This window comes from Malus domestica, chromosome 05 (assembly GCF_042453785.1).
Source record: "Malus domestica chromosome 05, GDT2T_hap1".
Taxonomy (NCBI): Eukaryota; Viridiplantae; Streptophyta; class Magnoliopsida; order Rosales; family Rosaceae; genus Malus; species Malus domestica.
The window spans coordinates 2,195,165-2,209,718 of record NC_091665.1 but is presented as its reverse complement, the minus strand read 5'-3'; the positions used below and the strand labels follow the sequence as shown (position 1 = coordinate 2,209,718).

General features: G+C 38.4%; 1 protein-coding gene across 1 annotated transcript; it reads left to right on the top strand.

The window, feature by feature from the left end:
* Positions 1-8,956: 8,956 nt before the first annotated feature.
* On the top strand, positions 8,957-11,904 carry LOC103401495 (loganic acid O-methyltransferase-like). The gene is made up of 3 exons (XM_008340204.4): positions 8,957-9,108; positions 10,643-11,296; positions 11,438-11,904. The coding sequence occupies exons 1-3, from the start codon at positions 9,013-9,015 to the stop codon at positions 11,777-11,779; spliced, it is 1,092 nt and encodes a 363-aa protein (XP_008338426.1). The 5' UTR covers positions 8,957-9,012; the 3' UTR covers positions 11,780-11,904.
* Positions 11,905-14,554: the final 2,650 nt, after the last annotated feature.

Sequence of the window (14,554 nt, the reverse complement as noted above, 5' to 3'; positions counted from 1 at the left end):
GCAGCAAAGCGCGGGCATTCCTGCTAGTAATAAACTAATTTCCAGATACAAATACTGATACAATACAAGCATTGGGAAATTCCTACAAGTTGTGAATTAAACAAACAAAAGCATGTTCTACATCGAAACACGAACAACAAATCCAAATCCAACTAACGTCTCAAACACTAATGTATAAGACTAGCAAGACTGATCAAAGATATATTATAGTTCATATCGATACGGAAATGATGCGGATGAACCCAGATTCAATACTTGATCCTAAATCCAACTCACAAAATCAACAGAAGACAAACAAAGTCAAAGAATTGTATTCATTGTTCAAACTTGTTATCAAGTTATCTGTATTAAACTAAAACAGTTGAATATAGTATTCAACTGATTAATAAGACACTGACTCTTTTATTTATCATTTATTATTTATTTTGTTCTGACTCCACGATAGTTTTCAATAATGCACTCCTTAGAGGACTTTCATCATACAGGTGGTGACCATGGAACAAAGCCCCCTGAATCAATAATCTGACACCATTTTAGGAATACCAAGAAGCTAATTTGTTCAAATTTGTTACTAATTCCATGTTTTATGCGATAAATTAAATTCAGCAAAATAACAGCATATAAGAAATTGAAAATAAAGAACACACCTAGATCTTGTAGAAGCAGAAATGCCAGAGAGAAAAAGAAAGAGAGTATATGTGTGTGTATACGGGCCTTCATCCAAAGGATCTCCATTCTGGGTAAAAATAGAAGGGCTAGCAATCTCTCCTCTTCTTTCCATCCCTTCCATTTCCACTGCTTACATTCTTTATTTTGTCTTTCTCTTTCTATAAAAAAAAAATATAAAATGTTAACGTGATTTGACCGTGACCGTTCAAATAGAAAAATAGGGAAAAAAAAGGTAGAGAAACCTTCTCCAAAATAAAGACTAGTTTAAGGCCCACCTTACGTGAAATTTCAACGATTTGAAACCATTTGCCTATTTAATTATCATGATGAAATTTCATTGTTTCTAATAGAACAAAAAGTTCGTTAATTTCTTAAAACTCAATTATCTCAAATATTTTCAATTTGACTAATATTCAGCATTGTAACTAGTAAAATTAACTTGTGTTGCGCATTTTATTATTGGTAGTGCGCATATAAAGCTGGATATTCATGCAGGTACGTTTGATTAGTGTAGGATTTTTAATAGGGAACTTTAACGAAAAATTTCTGATACTGTTCACTCTAACGAAAAATCACATTTTCACACTAATAAGTCAATCCTAGTACTATTCACTTTACTTTTTATTCTATTCTTATCGTTAAAATTCAAAATTTTCTAATTATTTTCATTAGTTTTTTTTTTTAATAACTAATTGCTAGCAACTACAAAGCTTTGGCTAGATTAATTGAGTCTGATTAGGGTTTTATAGTACTTGAGTTCGAGCACGGGCAGCATGACATTAGTCTCTTTGCCAATTGCTAACAGCTACACAGGCTAGCAATCCATTATCATCAATGCTTTTGGATTCTCAATGTCCTTTGAAAGTGTTGTCCCTTCAAAAATTAGTCTCTATAAGGAAACAAATTGCTGAAATAAACATTTTTTTCATTTCTAGATGTGCACTAATGCTTTATTTTCTCTCCATTTTACATGATTCAAGTGATACCATAATTGGATACAATGAAGAGACCTTTGTATTTGAAGAGACCGACGATGAGAATGCAACAAACCCAGATCAAACCCCCAGCGAATAAAGTATGGATCCCAACACTCACAAATAAATTTTCTTAACAATTTTTTTTTTTTTGGGTCTGAAGAGGTAAACGCATTAATCCATAGTAGGTTACAAACCAACTCAAATGAAGGCAAAATAACCCAAATACATTGGGGAAATAGATACATAAAACCCTAGCCCAATTAAATAAACTAAAACGGGAACCCAAATCCCTAATTTTCGACTGCAGAAAGCAATGTCCGTCGCCGTCATCGCCACGAAAATCTTGCCAACAGTTACCGAAGTAGCAACACTAGAGAAAACAACCGAGTGGTGAAAACGAGCAAGACATCATAGCACAAACATACCAAACCCGCAATAAGAAGCACACCACATCTAGATTTCTTCACCAAAGATGCAGAACCAAAAGATTGTCACCAGATCCAAATCCCATTCACGAATCTCAGCAAATATATACAAACACAGTAACACATTAATAGAAGGTGAGGCTAAAGGGGTATATAAAATACCCTTACTTTAGCCGAAATTGCAGTTACACTTGTTCTCAATGAAAATCCAGCAAGCCTTGGGGGGGGGGGGGGGGAGGGAATAATGAGGGAGGGAAATAAAGTTGGCAACCATATTTGGCCTAGAGTCTATAGATCACAGCAAGGGATAGAGTGGGGATAGTTTATGGGGAAGGGAGGCAGAGGAGAAAAGTGAGGGGAAATGGAGTTTTGGGTGGAGAAAAGAACGGCCAGAGGAGAGGGAGGGGTGGAGAGGAGGGACATGAAGTCTAAAAGTGAGACAGACAAACTCACGGGAAAATTTGAGACAAAGCTCAAGAAAACTAAGAAAAATCTCAAGGAAAAATTGAAAAAAAAGAGATAAGAGGATCAAGAGAAAGAGGGAAAGAGGAGAACAAGGAACTTGGACAAGGATAGCCACGAACACCCAAGCCAAAGGCTAGGACAGGCGGCAAAAGAGTTTGCAAGGTTGAAAAACCAGAAAGTCTCACACGTATTAGTTTTTTAACTTAAACATTTTTTTTCCATCTTCTTGAATGAGTTATATATCCCTATAATAGGGAACTATGTCCTATAAACATTGCGTAATATAGATATGATTATTTCATTTGGGTTGTCCGTGAAAATGATTTGCATAATATGGACTTATAACTATTTGCAATTTGATGAAATCCATGGTCATTCCAATTCCTGTTGCAAAGTACTAGCTTATTAATCTGATTTGATTTTGCACAACCAACTAACCCAGTGCATGACTAAGTTGGTATAGGCTTATCTAACAAGAAATAGATTGATGATAAAGTCTAAACTTGGATTAAGCCGGGGGATCAAACTTGTTTATACCATATTTAGGGCCTCGTATTTAGACCTCGTATAAATACTCAGGGGACTTAAATGTAATTATATGATAAAGGAATGGGCAAATATGTAATAAGTGAGGAGTCCTTATTCTATAAAATGACCCCTCATCCTCACAATAAGAGGAGGCCAATCCCTAGGCCCTCTCACCCTCAAAAACTCTCTCATCCTCAATACTCTCATAAATACATAATCAGTGTGGACGTAGCCCAAACCTTGGGGTGAACCACGATACATCTTGTGTTATTTACATTACTTGCAGATTCATGGTCGGATTTACGTTGTTCCAAGACCTCCGATTTTGTGCATCAACATTTGGCACCGTCTGTGGGAAACGACACGAAAAGTTATGTAGTGAAACCTTCACAACCTCACCACCGTCCACCGTGGATCTGCAAAACCCACCCAGAGACACAATCTTTCTTTCCTTCCTTCACACTCTCTCTCTCTCTAATTCACAATTAATCTCTCTGCAACTACTACTTCCTAGATCTGAAAACTAGAGGTGGAGAAAACAAACAGCCCTTGTTAAATTGGTAACTTGTCAGAGAGGTTCTGAAAAGCTTCATTACAAAAGATTGAAAGAGAAAGAGCAAATGGAAAAAGAAAATAAGGGAGATAACGTAATTGTTGGCAGGTATCTTTGGTGGTCGTGATTTGCGTCCTCTTTCCTGAAAGTCCACGTGATTTGCAGGCCATAGCTCGAGCCCCAAACGCAACATTTTACACTGTCAGAAGCCGCTCTATTGACAATTCTACACGTGTCGCCAAGGCTAACCATTTCGCTCCGACCGCTAAGATCTACGGCTCTTATGACGCTGTTCTAGACAATCCCAACTCGACGCCTTCTCTGTCCCGCTCCCCACTAGCCTCCACATCAAGTGGGCAGTCTTCGCCGCCCAGAAGGAGAAGACGATGACCTCCATTGTTCTGAGGAAAAAAAGGCTTTTGAATCCTACCCATCCACCGTTTCGTTCACTTCCAGATTCAACCTAGGCCGTTGATTTGGATGACCGAGTCAACTCGGTTCATGAGTCAGAGGATCCGATTCCTGTGATGGATCTCTAGAGCCTGAAACTTGGAGAGGCTTGACTTGAAACAGCGATGAAGAAGAAGACAACTTCCAAGGACGACGGACTCGAAGGCAAATACAATGATGAGGAAGAAGACAACAATAACCACGCCCATAACCTGGACCACTTCCAAGATACTGGACTTCCCTTTAAAGGCTTTAGCGTTCCCATCTAGGTTGCAGTTGACCGTAATCTGCTCGGCCTCGTCCTTATTCTTTGTCGTTCCGACAACGGTGATGTCCAGGTGGGGTATTGGTGAAGAAGACGGAAGCTACGGGTTGCAGTTGCAGCTACTAGTGTCTCACGATGTGAAGGGTTTTTTCAATGGAGGTAAAGTAGAAGCAAGCCCAGGTGATCGAGCACTTCATGAAGCAAGCCTCTAGTCTCTAGGGGTCCTCTCTTGTTAGCCTCATAGTCCAACTCACCTCTCATTCTTCTCTCTTCGTTTTCTCCGAGATTTTGGTTGTCCCCAATGTGCTCGAGCTTCAAGGAACGGGATGGCACAACCCAGATCTCATGGTGGAGCTGGATCACCGCCTGCATCTGAAAGGTGGCATGATGGCCGCACATTTGCACATGAAGCATGACGGGGTAGCAAATGGTCGTTGAGGTGGGGTCCTAAAGACAAAGAAATGGAATGGGAAGCCACGTTATGTTATTTACATTTTTACAGCTTGAGTGCACCAGCTTGTGTTCAAACAAACCTACGTGGGTGGTTTTAATCCACCATCCCACTATCAGCAAAAGCATTAAAGGAAGAAAGAGATGGAAAAGCAGATGGAGAAAGGGGAGGAGATGATTAAGGGCTCCATGGAGAATGTTGTCCTGCCAGAGACAGTGGATGTAATAATTTCGGAGTGGATGGGGTATTTCCTACTGCATGAATCGATTTTGGATTCTGAGATATGTGCACGTGACTGATGGTTAAAGCCAACTGGAGTCATAAAAGCCATTCATACCAAGCAGCTGTCATTTTAGAGAAAAGCAAGAAAAGCAATGGCAATTAAAAGGTTAAAGTCAGATAGTCTCCAAGGCCATAGAACATGGGTGGACAGAGAAGGAGCGGAGCGGAAAGAGAAAGCAAAAGCAAAAGATTATTCCCTTGTCTATCATTTGCCAAAAGAAAGAAAAATAAAGAGAAAGCAAAAGGGAAGCACATGGGGACACTGCAAAAGCAAGGAATAAACACCCCACCAGAATGATGTAATTTATTTTTTATCTTTCGGAGACATCTATATAAACCCCATCAGAGGCTAATATGTATAAACCCCATCAGAGGGTAATAATAATAAAAAAAAAAGGCAAAACCCAAAATTAATGGGCTAGCATGTTGTTGAGAGCGAAGGCCCATAAACCCAAAATAGCACCAACCAGGTCATCAAAAGTACGCCCAGTACTCCACAATTATTCGGCAACCCGCCACTATTACCACTAAACAGGTGACCAAAAGTACGCCAAGTACTCCAAAATTATTCGACAACCCACCGCTATCACCACCAACCAGGCGATGAAATGTACAACCCGTACTCTAATATCATTTGGCAACTAGCCATTCATGCCACCAACCAGGTGATCAAAAGTACGACCAGTACTTCATATTATACATGAGCATTACTCATATCAATCATACATAAACATTCATGAGCATCACTCATGACAACATCCATGAGCATCACTTATGTCAATCAACATAAACATTCATGAGCATCACTCATGTCAATCAGCTTCAAAAACTTCATTTACAGAGCTCTAGCTTCAAAAGCTTCATTTACAAAGCTCTAGCTTCAAAGCTTCACTTACAAAGCTTCAGTGCATGGTATACAAATACCGCATCCGAACAACCGCCACTTCGGCCCATACATGGATTTAATTTGAAGTCTCCAGCCAACATACTCTATTGACCGAAGACTTGGGGGCTACATTATGTACCATATATTGGGCCTCAACTGGGCCTCATGAAAATACTTGAGGGACTTAGCCCATTATCTATGTACTGAGGAGCGAGCCCTTATTCTATAAAAGGGACTCCCTCACTTTCCTTAGAGAGCACTCATGAAAAATACTTGGGGGACTTAGCCCACCACTTATGTATTGAGGAGCGAGCCCTTATTCTATAAAAGAGACTCTCTCACCACCATTAGAGAGCATCGCCGCCTACTGAGCAGTCGCTTCGCCGCGAACATCAACGTTAGCTCATCATTTATGTATTGAGAAGTGAGCCCTTATTCTATAAAAGGGACCCCCTCACCTTCAAGCGCCACAAGCCAAGCCAACCAAGGCAATATAAGCCACAAGCCGAGTAGCCTCGCAACATGTGCTACTTCTAGTTGAGCATCATTTCAGATTGGGCACCGCCTCATGTCGAGTGTCAGCACCAGACGCCATCTAGTTACTTCGGCCCACACATTGACTGAATTTCAAGTCTCCAGCCAAAAGACTCTCTTGACTGAAGACTTGGGGGACTACTGTTTATACCATATTTAGGGCCTTGTATTTAGACCTCGTATAAATACTCAGGGGGACTTAAATGTAATTATATGATAAAGGAAGGGGCAAATATGTAATAAATGAGGAGTTCTTATTCTATAAAATGACCCCTCACCCTCACAATAAGAGGAGGTCAATCCCTAGGCCCTCTCACCCCTCAGAAACTCTCTCATCCTCAATACTCTCAGAAATACATAATCAGTGTGGACGTAGCCCAAACCTTGGGGTGAACCACGATACATCTTGTGTTATTTACATTACTTGCAGATTCATGGTCGGATTTACGTTATTCCAAGACTTCCGGTTTTGTGCATCAACAAAACTTAATAGATACTACTAAAGAACATGACGTAATTTGAGCTTTATTAGAGGCTTACTATCTGGGGAGAAACTTTTATATTCACAATTGTAGTTGTACTTTTGTTTATATCATGTGTGTTGGGCGTCACTAGTGTCACTAATGAAAGTAAAATATATAAATAAATTTAGAGTTACGTACGTAAACAAATCAAATGATTGAGGTGACCAATTATTTTTTGCTAATGGTCTTCTTAGGAGTGTACTAAATTGGATGTTGGGTTAGTTATTTTGGAGCTTTCAACATGACCTTCAATATTAATACAAAATGTGAAGAACCCAAGTTCAAATTTGTCAATTTTTTTGTGTGGCCACAAATGAAATTTAACATACTTAAATATGGCACAAAGTTGCCTTCATCTTGGTATCATTTGTAATCCAATTTATTCATGTGCAATTTAGGGTCATTCAATTCATAAGCGATTGAATTTTTTTTTTAATAGTTTTGTTTTTATTTTCAGCTCCTTATTGTCATACAGGACAAAGGAGATACCATTAGCGGAGTTACGCATATGGGTGTTTTTGGTGGAACAAACCTTACTTTTTGAGTTTTGTACAGTTTTAGACATAAAAGATTCTCTGGGATATGACATAAATGTAAATAGAACTCCCTAACTATGGCATACTACTATCCTGATTTTTGTCATGTAATATAAGAAAGTAAATAGAATTCCTTGACTAGGGCATATCATCATCCTCAATTTTCTCATGTAATATATTATATAGACACTACTCTTTGGCACATATTCAAACTTCTTACACATTTAACATAGTTTTGAAACCCATGGCATCGCACAGGCTCAGCTGCTTGTTAATATCAATTACTTGTAAAAAATCTTTACCTATTGTAATATTGTAGACATCGAAATTTCGGTGAAATAAATGTTTACCAACTCATTAAAGTTTTGATATGTCAGGGCATATGTGCCATGTGCCATGTGTCTCATAAATTGTACACATGGCAATTGACTTAACAAAATCGAACGACTCATCAAGAAGGACACGTGTCAACACTTGGCGGAAATGAATTATTTGATTTTAAGTTAATTAAATCAAATGTTAATTGATGGAGTCAAATCAAGAACCGGCCCACAAATCAAGTACTGGCTTTTTCGTCAATTAATCAAGCCCACAATCAAGGCCAAATCCATGCATAGTCAAGGCTTGGTAAGTCTATAAATAGGAGGCTCCAAGATAAAGAAAGGGGTCCAGAAAATCATTCACGTCCAGACGCTGAAGCTTTGAAACTCTGAAGCTCTCAAGCACTCAAACCCCAAACACTCAAACACTCAAGAAGACTTGGGAAACCTTCCGTGTTCTTCGTCCAACCCGTGAAAAATCACCAAGCACCCCTACACGTGCCGGTTCCTCCATTGCCAAGAGTCAAAACCTTGCGGCATTCGTACATCCAAGATTAAGTCATCGCAACCCTTGGATCAACAACACTACACATCTACACATTTCGGAGATCAAATTAGGGGATCAAGTTGTAAAGAGATTGTAACCCTACTAATTCATTAATACAAACATTTACTTTGTACACGTATTATCTTGTCATTTGTCGCAGGATTTTTGTGTTTACAGATATATTTCTTACCATAGTCAATAGACAATAGGATTTGTTTCCATTATAACTAATTTTCCTTCTTTTTCTACAATCTTTCTGCACTATATATTGGCCTCCAAAGAAACAAAGAACATATGTAAAAAATTCCTACAGACACGTAACTTTTGCAGGCGCATACAAGGTCGATACAAGCGTCCACTACCATATAACTTTTTGTTCTTGGGTTTTTGTTGATCAAATTCATTTATCATATGACACGTACACTGCGTGCAGATTCTTGACGACACATTATACGCATGCAGTTGGGGATGCAAACAAAATAGCAGCTGGCACATAATCCAGAACAAGAACTGATCATTTTTATTTCTCTAAACGCATACATACAACTTATAATATTCGGGGGGAGAGAGAGAGAGAGAGAGAGAGAGAGAGAGAGAGAGATGGCAGCAACAGAGGAAAACAGCAAAGTCTGTGAAGCTTATCCAATGAAAGGTGGAAATGGAGCCAACAGCTATGCCAACATCTCCATTTACCAGGTATCTTCAGTTCTCTATGAATCTCTAATCAATTAATTTTAGGGTCCAGAAATAATTACCTCTGCGCAACGAAAATGTCATTTGACTGAAAGGTCATCGATTCGAGTTGTGAAAATAACTTTGTTAGTTTGAGATCACCTCTTTTGCAAATTAATAATTATTTATCATCTGTCTTTCGCTAGGGTTTGGCTCCTTCCTTCTGAGCTACTGTCGTTCTAGTAGCTTATTGCCGTCGTTTTTTTTCTTTCCTTTTTTTCCTTTCTGTGGTGGTCTAGTGCTACTTGCTTGTTTGTATCGTTTTGTCTTTTTCTCTATGCATTTCGACCGAGCGGTCTGTTTCTGGGCATGACTTGTGTAACGTCCCTTTTCTCTTGTTAATTTGACCAAAGAACATTAATTATAATGCAATTGTTGCATGTAGCTTTATATATGGGCATGTATATATAAGATACCCAAACCTTAGTTGATTCATCCATGTCGAACGGGCCTTATCTTGGAATTTCAAACATAAAATGTAAAATATGTTTTAGTACGTGGTACTTAAATCGAAACTAATTGCATGCTATTAAGAATCCATTTGATAACCATTTTAATTGTTTGTAACTGAAAATTGTTTCGTAATTCTTTCCAATTCTAGTTTTCAGTTTTTTTATATTTTTACATTTTTATTTTTTTTGAACAAAAATTATTATTTACACTAAAAGGGAGGAGATGGGCTTAGCCTCATTATGGACTAGCGATGTGGTTCAAATTTGTCTTTTGCGAGAATCGAATCTAACACCTTTTAGATCCAACTGAAAAGGAATACCACTAGACTAGACCATAGTACTAAGTGGTCATTTTTTAATATTTAAAACTAATTTTGAAAGCTATCAAATTTTTTAATATTTAGATTCAAGTGCAAAGGAATACCACTAAACTAAACCGTAGTACTAAGTGGTAATTTTTTAATATTTAAAACTAATTTTGAAAGCTATCAATTTTTTTGGCTTTATTTTATGAAAACTAAAAGTAGCCACCGAACAAGTTTTTTTTTTTTTTTTGGAACAGTCACCGAACAAGTTTTATAAAACTAAAACTACAACTAAAACCGATCGAGATGGTTCTCAAATGGGCGTTATAACTTAATTATGTGAATTTAGTCCTAACCTCCCGAACAGTCACCGAACAGTCCCCTTCGTTGAGGGATCATTCAAATAATTTAGTTGTGGGATTTCTCAAATAATTTTAGTTGAAGGATTTCTCAAATAATTTATTTGGACACCTTGCGGTGAACATTCCGTAACTTATTTCGACAATCTAAACCATATATATTATCATACACCATTCATAAATAATCTTTACCAAAAATTAGACAACAAATTCAAAACTAATAAAACATCAAATTGTAGTGAAGAAAATAGAAGAATACGCTTTTTGAAAGAAACATTGTTATAAACATATATGTAATTATTGCTTTTCAGCATTAGAAGTTATAAGTACTTGCTGAAACCAAAAACACAAGCTATATATTAGAACATTTCTCCTTGTGCAGAGAGGAGGTGCGGAGGCTTCCAAGGAATTTGTAAACAAGGCAATCGCAGAACTTGGCCTGGAAACCTTGTTATCTTCCAAGACCTTTAGAATTGCAGATTTAGGTTGCTCCGTTGGGCCCAGTACATTTTTTTCAGTTGAAAACATAATTCAAGCTCTGCAGTTGAAATATAAAACCCTAGCGTTGAGCTCCCAATTACCTGAGTTTCAGGTTTTCTTTAATGATCTTAACTCAAATGATTTTAATCTGCTCTTCAACTCCCTCTCACACAACAGGCAATACTATGCCGCTGGGGTGCCAGGCTCCTTCTATGGTCGGCTATTTCCTAATAATTCCATCCACCTTTTTTACTCTTCCTTTTCCATTCCATGGATTTCTCGAGTCCCAAAAGAGGTAGTGAATAAAAACAGTCCTGCCTGGAATAAAGGTCGAATCTTTTACTCAGATGCCCCAGATGAAGTAGTAAGGGCTTATGAAGCACAACATGTTGAGGACATGGATTGCTTCCTGAATGCGAGGGCACAAGAAATTGTGAATGGAGGACTCATGGTACTTAATGTTCCAGGTCGCCAAGACGGTACCCCTCATTCTCAAACTCTGCCAAATGTGATCTTTCAAATTTTGGGATCTTGCCTCATGGATATGGCTAGGAAGGTAAGCAATTACTGATAATTTGTTCTTACTGTTATATTAAACCATGTACAAATATAATCCAAATAACATCTCATTAGTTTTGAATATTTACAATGCCAAAGCTGCTATACATACATGTGTGTTTTCAATTTATGCATGCAGGGAATTGTTGATGAAGAGAAAGTAGATTCATTTAACCTACCCAATTACTTAATGTCTTCCAAAGAACTAGAAGCTTCTATAGAACGAAATGGATGCTTTAGCTTAGAGAGAAGGGAAAATTTGCATCACTTCGTTGCACATGACATTGTCTATAAAAATCCCCTACTACTTGCATCTCACATCAGAGGTAGCCTGGAGGGACTCATCAAGCAGCATTTTGGAGACGAAATCTTGGACGAGCTCTTTGACTTGTATGGAAAAAGACTTGCAGAGCAACAATCCATTGTTGTGGCAGGGAAGGCAATTGTCTATTCGGTTGTGCTTAGACGCAAGGCAAATTGACTTAAGCACGGTGCTGTGTCGCTATTTATTTCGAGTCTATAGTCGCTTTCTTCTTTGTGTTTATGTCTTTTACTTTAAGGACCTGTGATAAGTTTCCATATTATTGACGAGTTTAATTTGCTTCCTACTGTGCATGCCACTCCTCATCATATATAATATTCAGGTATTGACAGCATACATGTTATATGTTAGAAACCATGTCCGTGTATTGCTTTGGCTACAACTACAGGTGTCTTTTGCCCGTTTGGTAATGTTTTTAAAAGCAATTTTTTGTTTTTCAAATAAAAACGAAGTGTAAAATGTGTTTGATAGCATGTTTTGACACATCCCAACCCGGAATGTCCACTGGGACTCCGAATCGAGCTATGATGGCCGACACCTGGAAGGTGACCGAAGCCATAAAGTATAATGATGTGAAAATGTGAATAAATTTAAATCTAAAAGTACCTAAATACCAGAATGCGCTGTGAGCGGGAATGAACCCATTTCACATGCAAGATTAGAGCATAAGTAAAGTACAGTAGTGTGGGTAAGGATCATACCCTCGGAGGTAGCCACATATATTGGGATTCGCCACGAATCCTGATCGATACGAACTTTCAGCAGCTAAAACCTGGAATGGCGCAAAACAAGGGTGAGTGGGCCTGAAAATAAAGTTTTTAATAAAAACCTTTTGAAAATGTTATAACCCCTCGCCGTAAAACCCGTATAATTTCCCAGAAAATAGTAATACATATGCATATAGAAATCATGCTCGAGAGTAATGAAAACTAAATATATGCCATGTCAAGTATCTCAGCAATGAAATAAGTAAGCCAGGTGAAATAAATCAATGTAAAATGATATGCCAGCCGGAGTCACCTAACGGGACCTATACAGCTGAACTTATAGCTCATTAACCAATTCCTGCACACAAGTCGGAACACCTAATGTGGTCTGTATAACAGGCTGGGTGTAAATAGATACGCTCAGGTGCTATGATCACGTGAAGGTTATGCAAAGTATCGCAAGTCACGTACGAGTCGGAACCATCTAATGTGGTATGTACGACAGGCTGACACCTGCCTTTGAGCCAATGTGAGCGTGTGGTGCAGGAGGTGAACGATCACGTGAAGACTGGCCTTGGCCCGGGGCGGAGCACTAACACTGGGATGCAGGATAATAAGTACTAAATGCATCTAAACATAACCATACACACTGCAATCAATATCATCAATATGTATTCACCTGAAGCTTACCTGGGCATTCGCAGTGTTATGCAATAATACGCAACTCTATACTAATGCATATAATAAATGTAATGCAATTAACATGGCATTTAGAAAACGTAAATTCATTTAAAACAATTTCTGAGAAAATGGAAAACATATATATAGAAAACCAAAAGCCCACTCACCTGAAGTCCACGCTACAACTCCCTCGTATAAATATCAAGGCGTCACAAACGATCGACGTCTGTGACTAAGGCCAATTTGGCCGGGAAAGGCTCCAATTTAACTCAAACCTGCTGGAAACCCTAGAAAGGGTGAGCTTCAATTCTCCTTCATCGATGTTCCACCTCCCCTAAAACTAATTAGGCTTTGTTTCTGGGTTCATGGATAGTCTATTGGTGTTGTTAATTGAATCAAAATGTTTCAGGTTTGATGGATCTCAGTCGAGGGTCCTCACGGCCCCCATGGTTCCCGTCGAGATGTTTTCCCCAAAATACAACCAAATCCATTATAATTTTAGGTGGAAAAGAAAGAGGGAGGGTAGTGGAATGTTTTCCAGGTGATGGATGGCAGCAATTCGTCGAAAAAATCGCCTGAAAAGGCATCAGAAGGTGTGGAAAAGCCGGGTTGGGTACGGGTCAAGGGGAACCCGGTGGGTTCCTCTCCTTCTCCCTTTCTCTCCTTTTTCCTCCTTTCCTCTTTCCTGATTGGCCACCTTAGTTCTCTTTCCTCTTCCGATTGGCCTCACATCCCCCTCCTTCCTCTCCTTTATCCTTCATCTCCATCGCCTATCTTTCATTTCCTTCAATCTCAGCCACACACGTGGCTTCACCAGATTTTGCTCCAAAAATCTGGAGCTTTCTAGATATTAACTAATTTATTAAAATGCCCCCAACTTTAAACGTTAATATCCCCTTCATTATAACTCCAAATTGCATTCCATTTGCATCCACGCGTTCGCAGCGACGAGTACTACAAGGATACACCAAGAAAATGAATCTTACGTGACACGACATGGCAATCAACAAAAGTCAATACTTTGGCTCGAAGGACATTTTCGTAAATTCACTTTTTAGAATTACAAAAATCATAATAATTGAGGACAGGTCGTTATATGTTTTAAAAGAATTAAATTTGAAAATGACTAACACTCCATACAAGTCAAATTAATGTTTCTTGTGTTTCCTAAATATACATTTCAAATTATAGAAAACACAAGATAGAGATAAAATAAAGTTAAGGATTTTAAGAAGAATGAAAAATTATGTACGTCACCTTACCGTGGTCATTATCACCATTAACACAGGGTTCTTTTTCAGTGACTCATTATTATAAAACGTATAGAAGTCAAATTAATATTTCTAAGAGGTGTTGTAGGAAAAATTTGCATCAGTTTGCAGTAGATGACACATGCATTCTTTAGAAACAGCCACATAGTTAAGTACATTCCACTGGAGCGAATGTGTGGAGGGACTCATCAAGCAGCATTTTGGAGATGAAATGTTAGACAAGCTCTTCGACTTGTATCGCAAGAAATTTGAAGAGCAACACTCCGCCCTTGAAT

Bases quoted from the DNA above. Each gene is read 5' to 3' on its own strand.
- LOC103401495 (XM_008340204.4), top strand. From the start codon at position 9,013: ATGGCAGCAACAGAGGAAAACAGCAAAGTCTGTGAAGCTTATCCAATG. The intron at 9,109-10,642 runs GTATCTTCAGTT...CTCCTTGTGCAG, and splicing joins CCAACATCTCCATTTACCAG to AGAGGAGGTGCGGAGGCTTC. The intron at 11,297-11,437 runs GTAAGCAATTAC...TTATGCATGCAG, and splicing joins TCATGGATATGGCTAGGAAG to GGAATTGTTGATGAAGAGAA.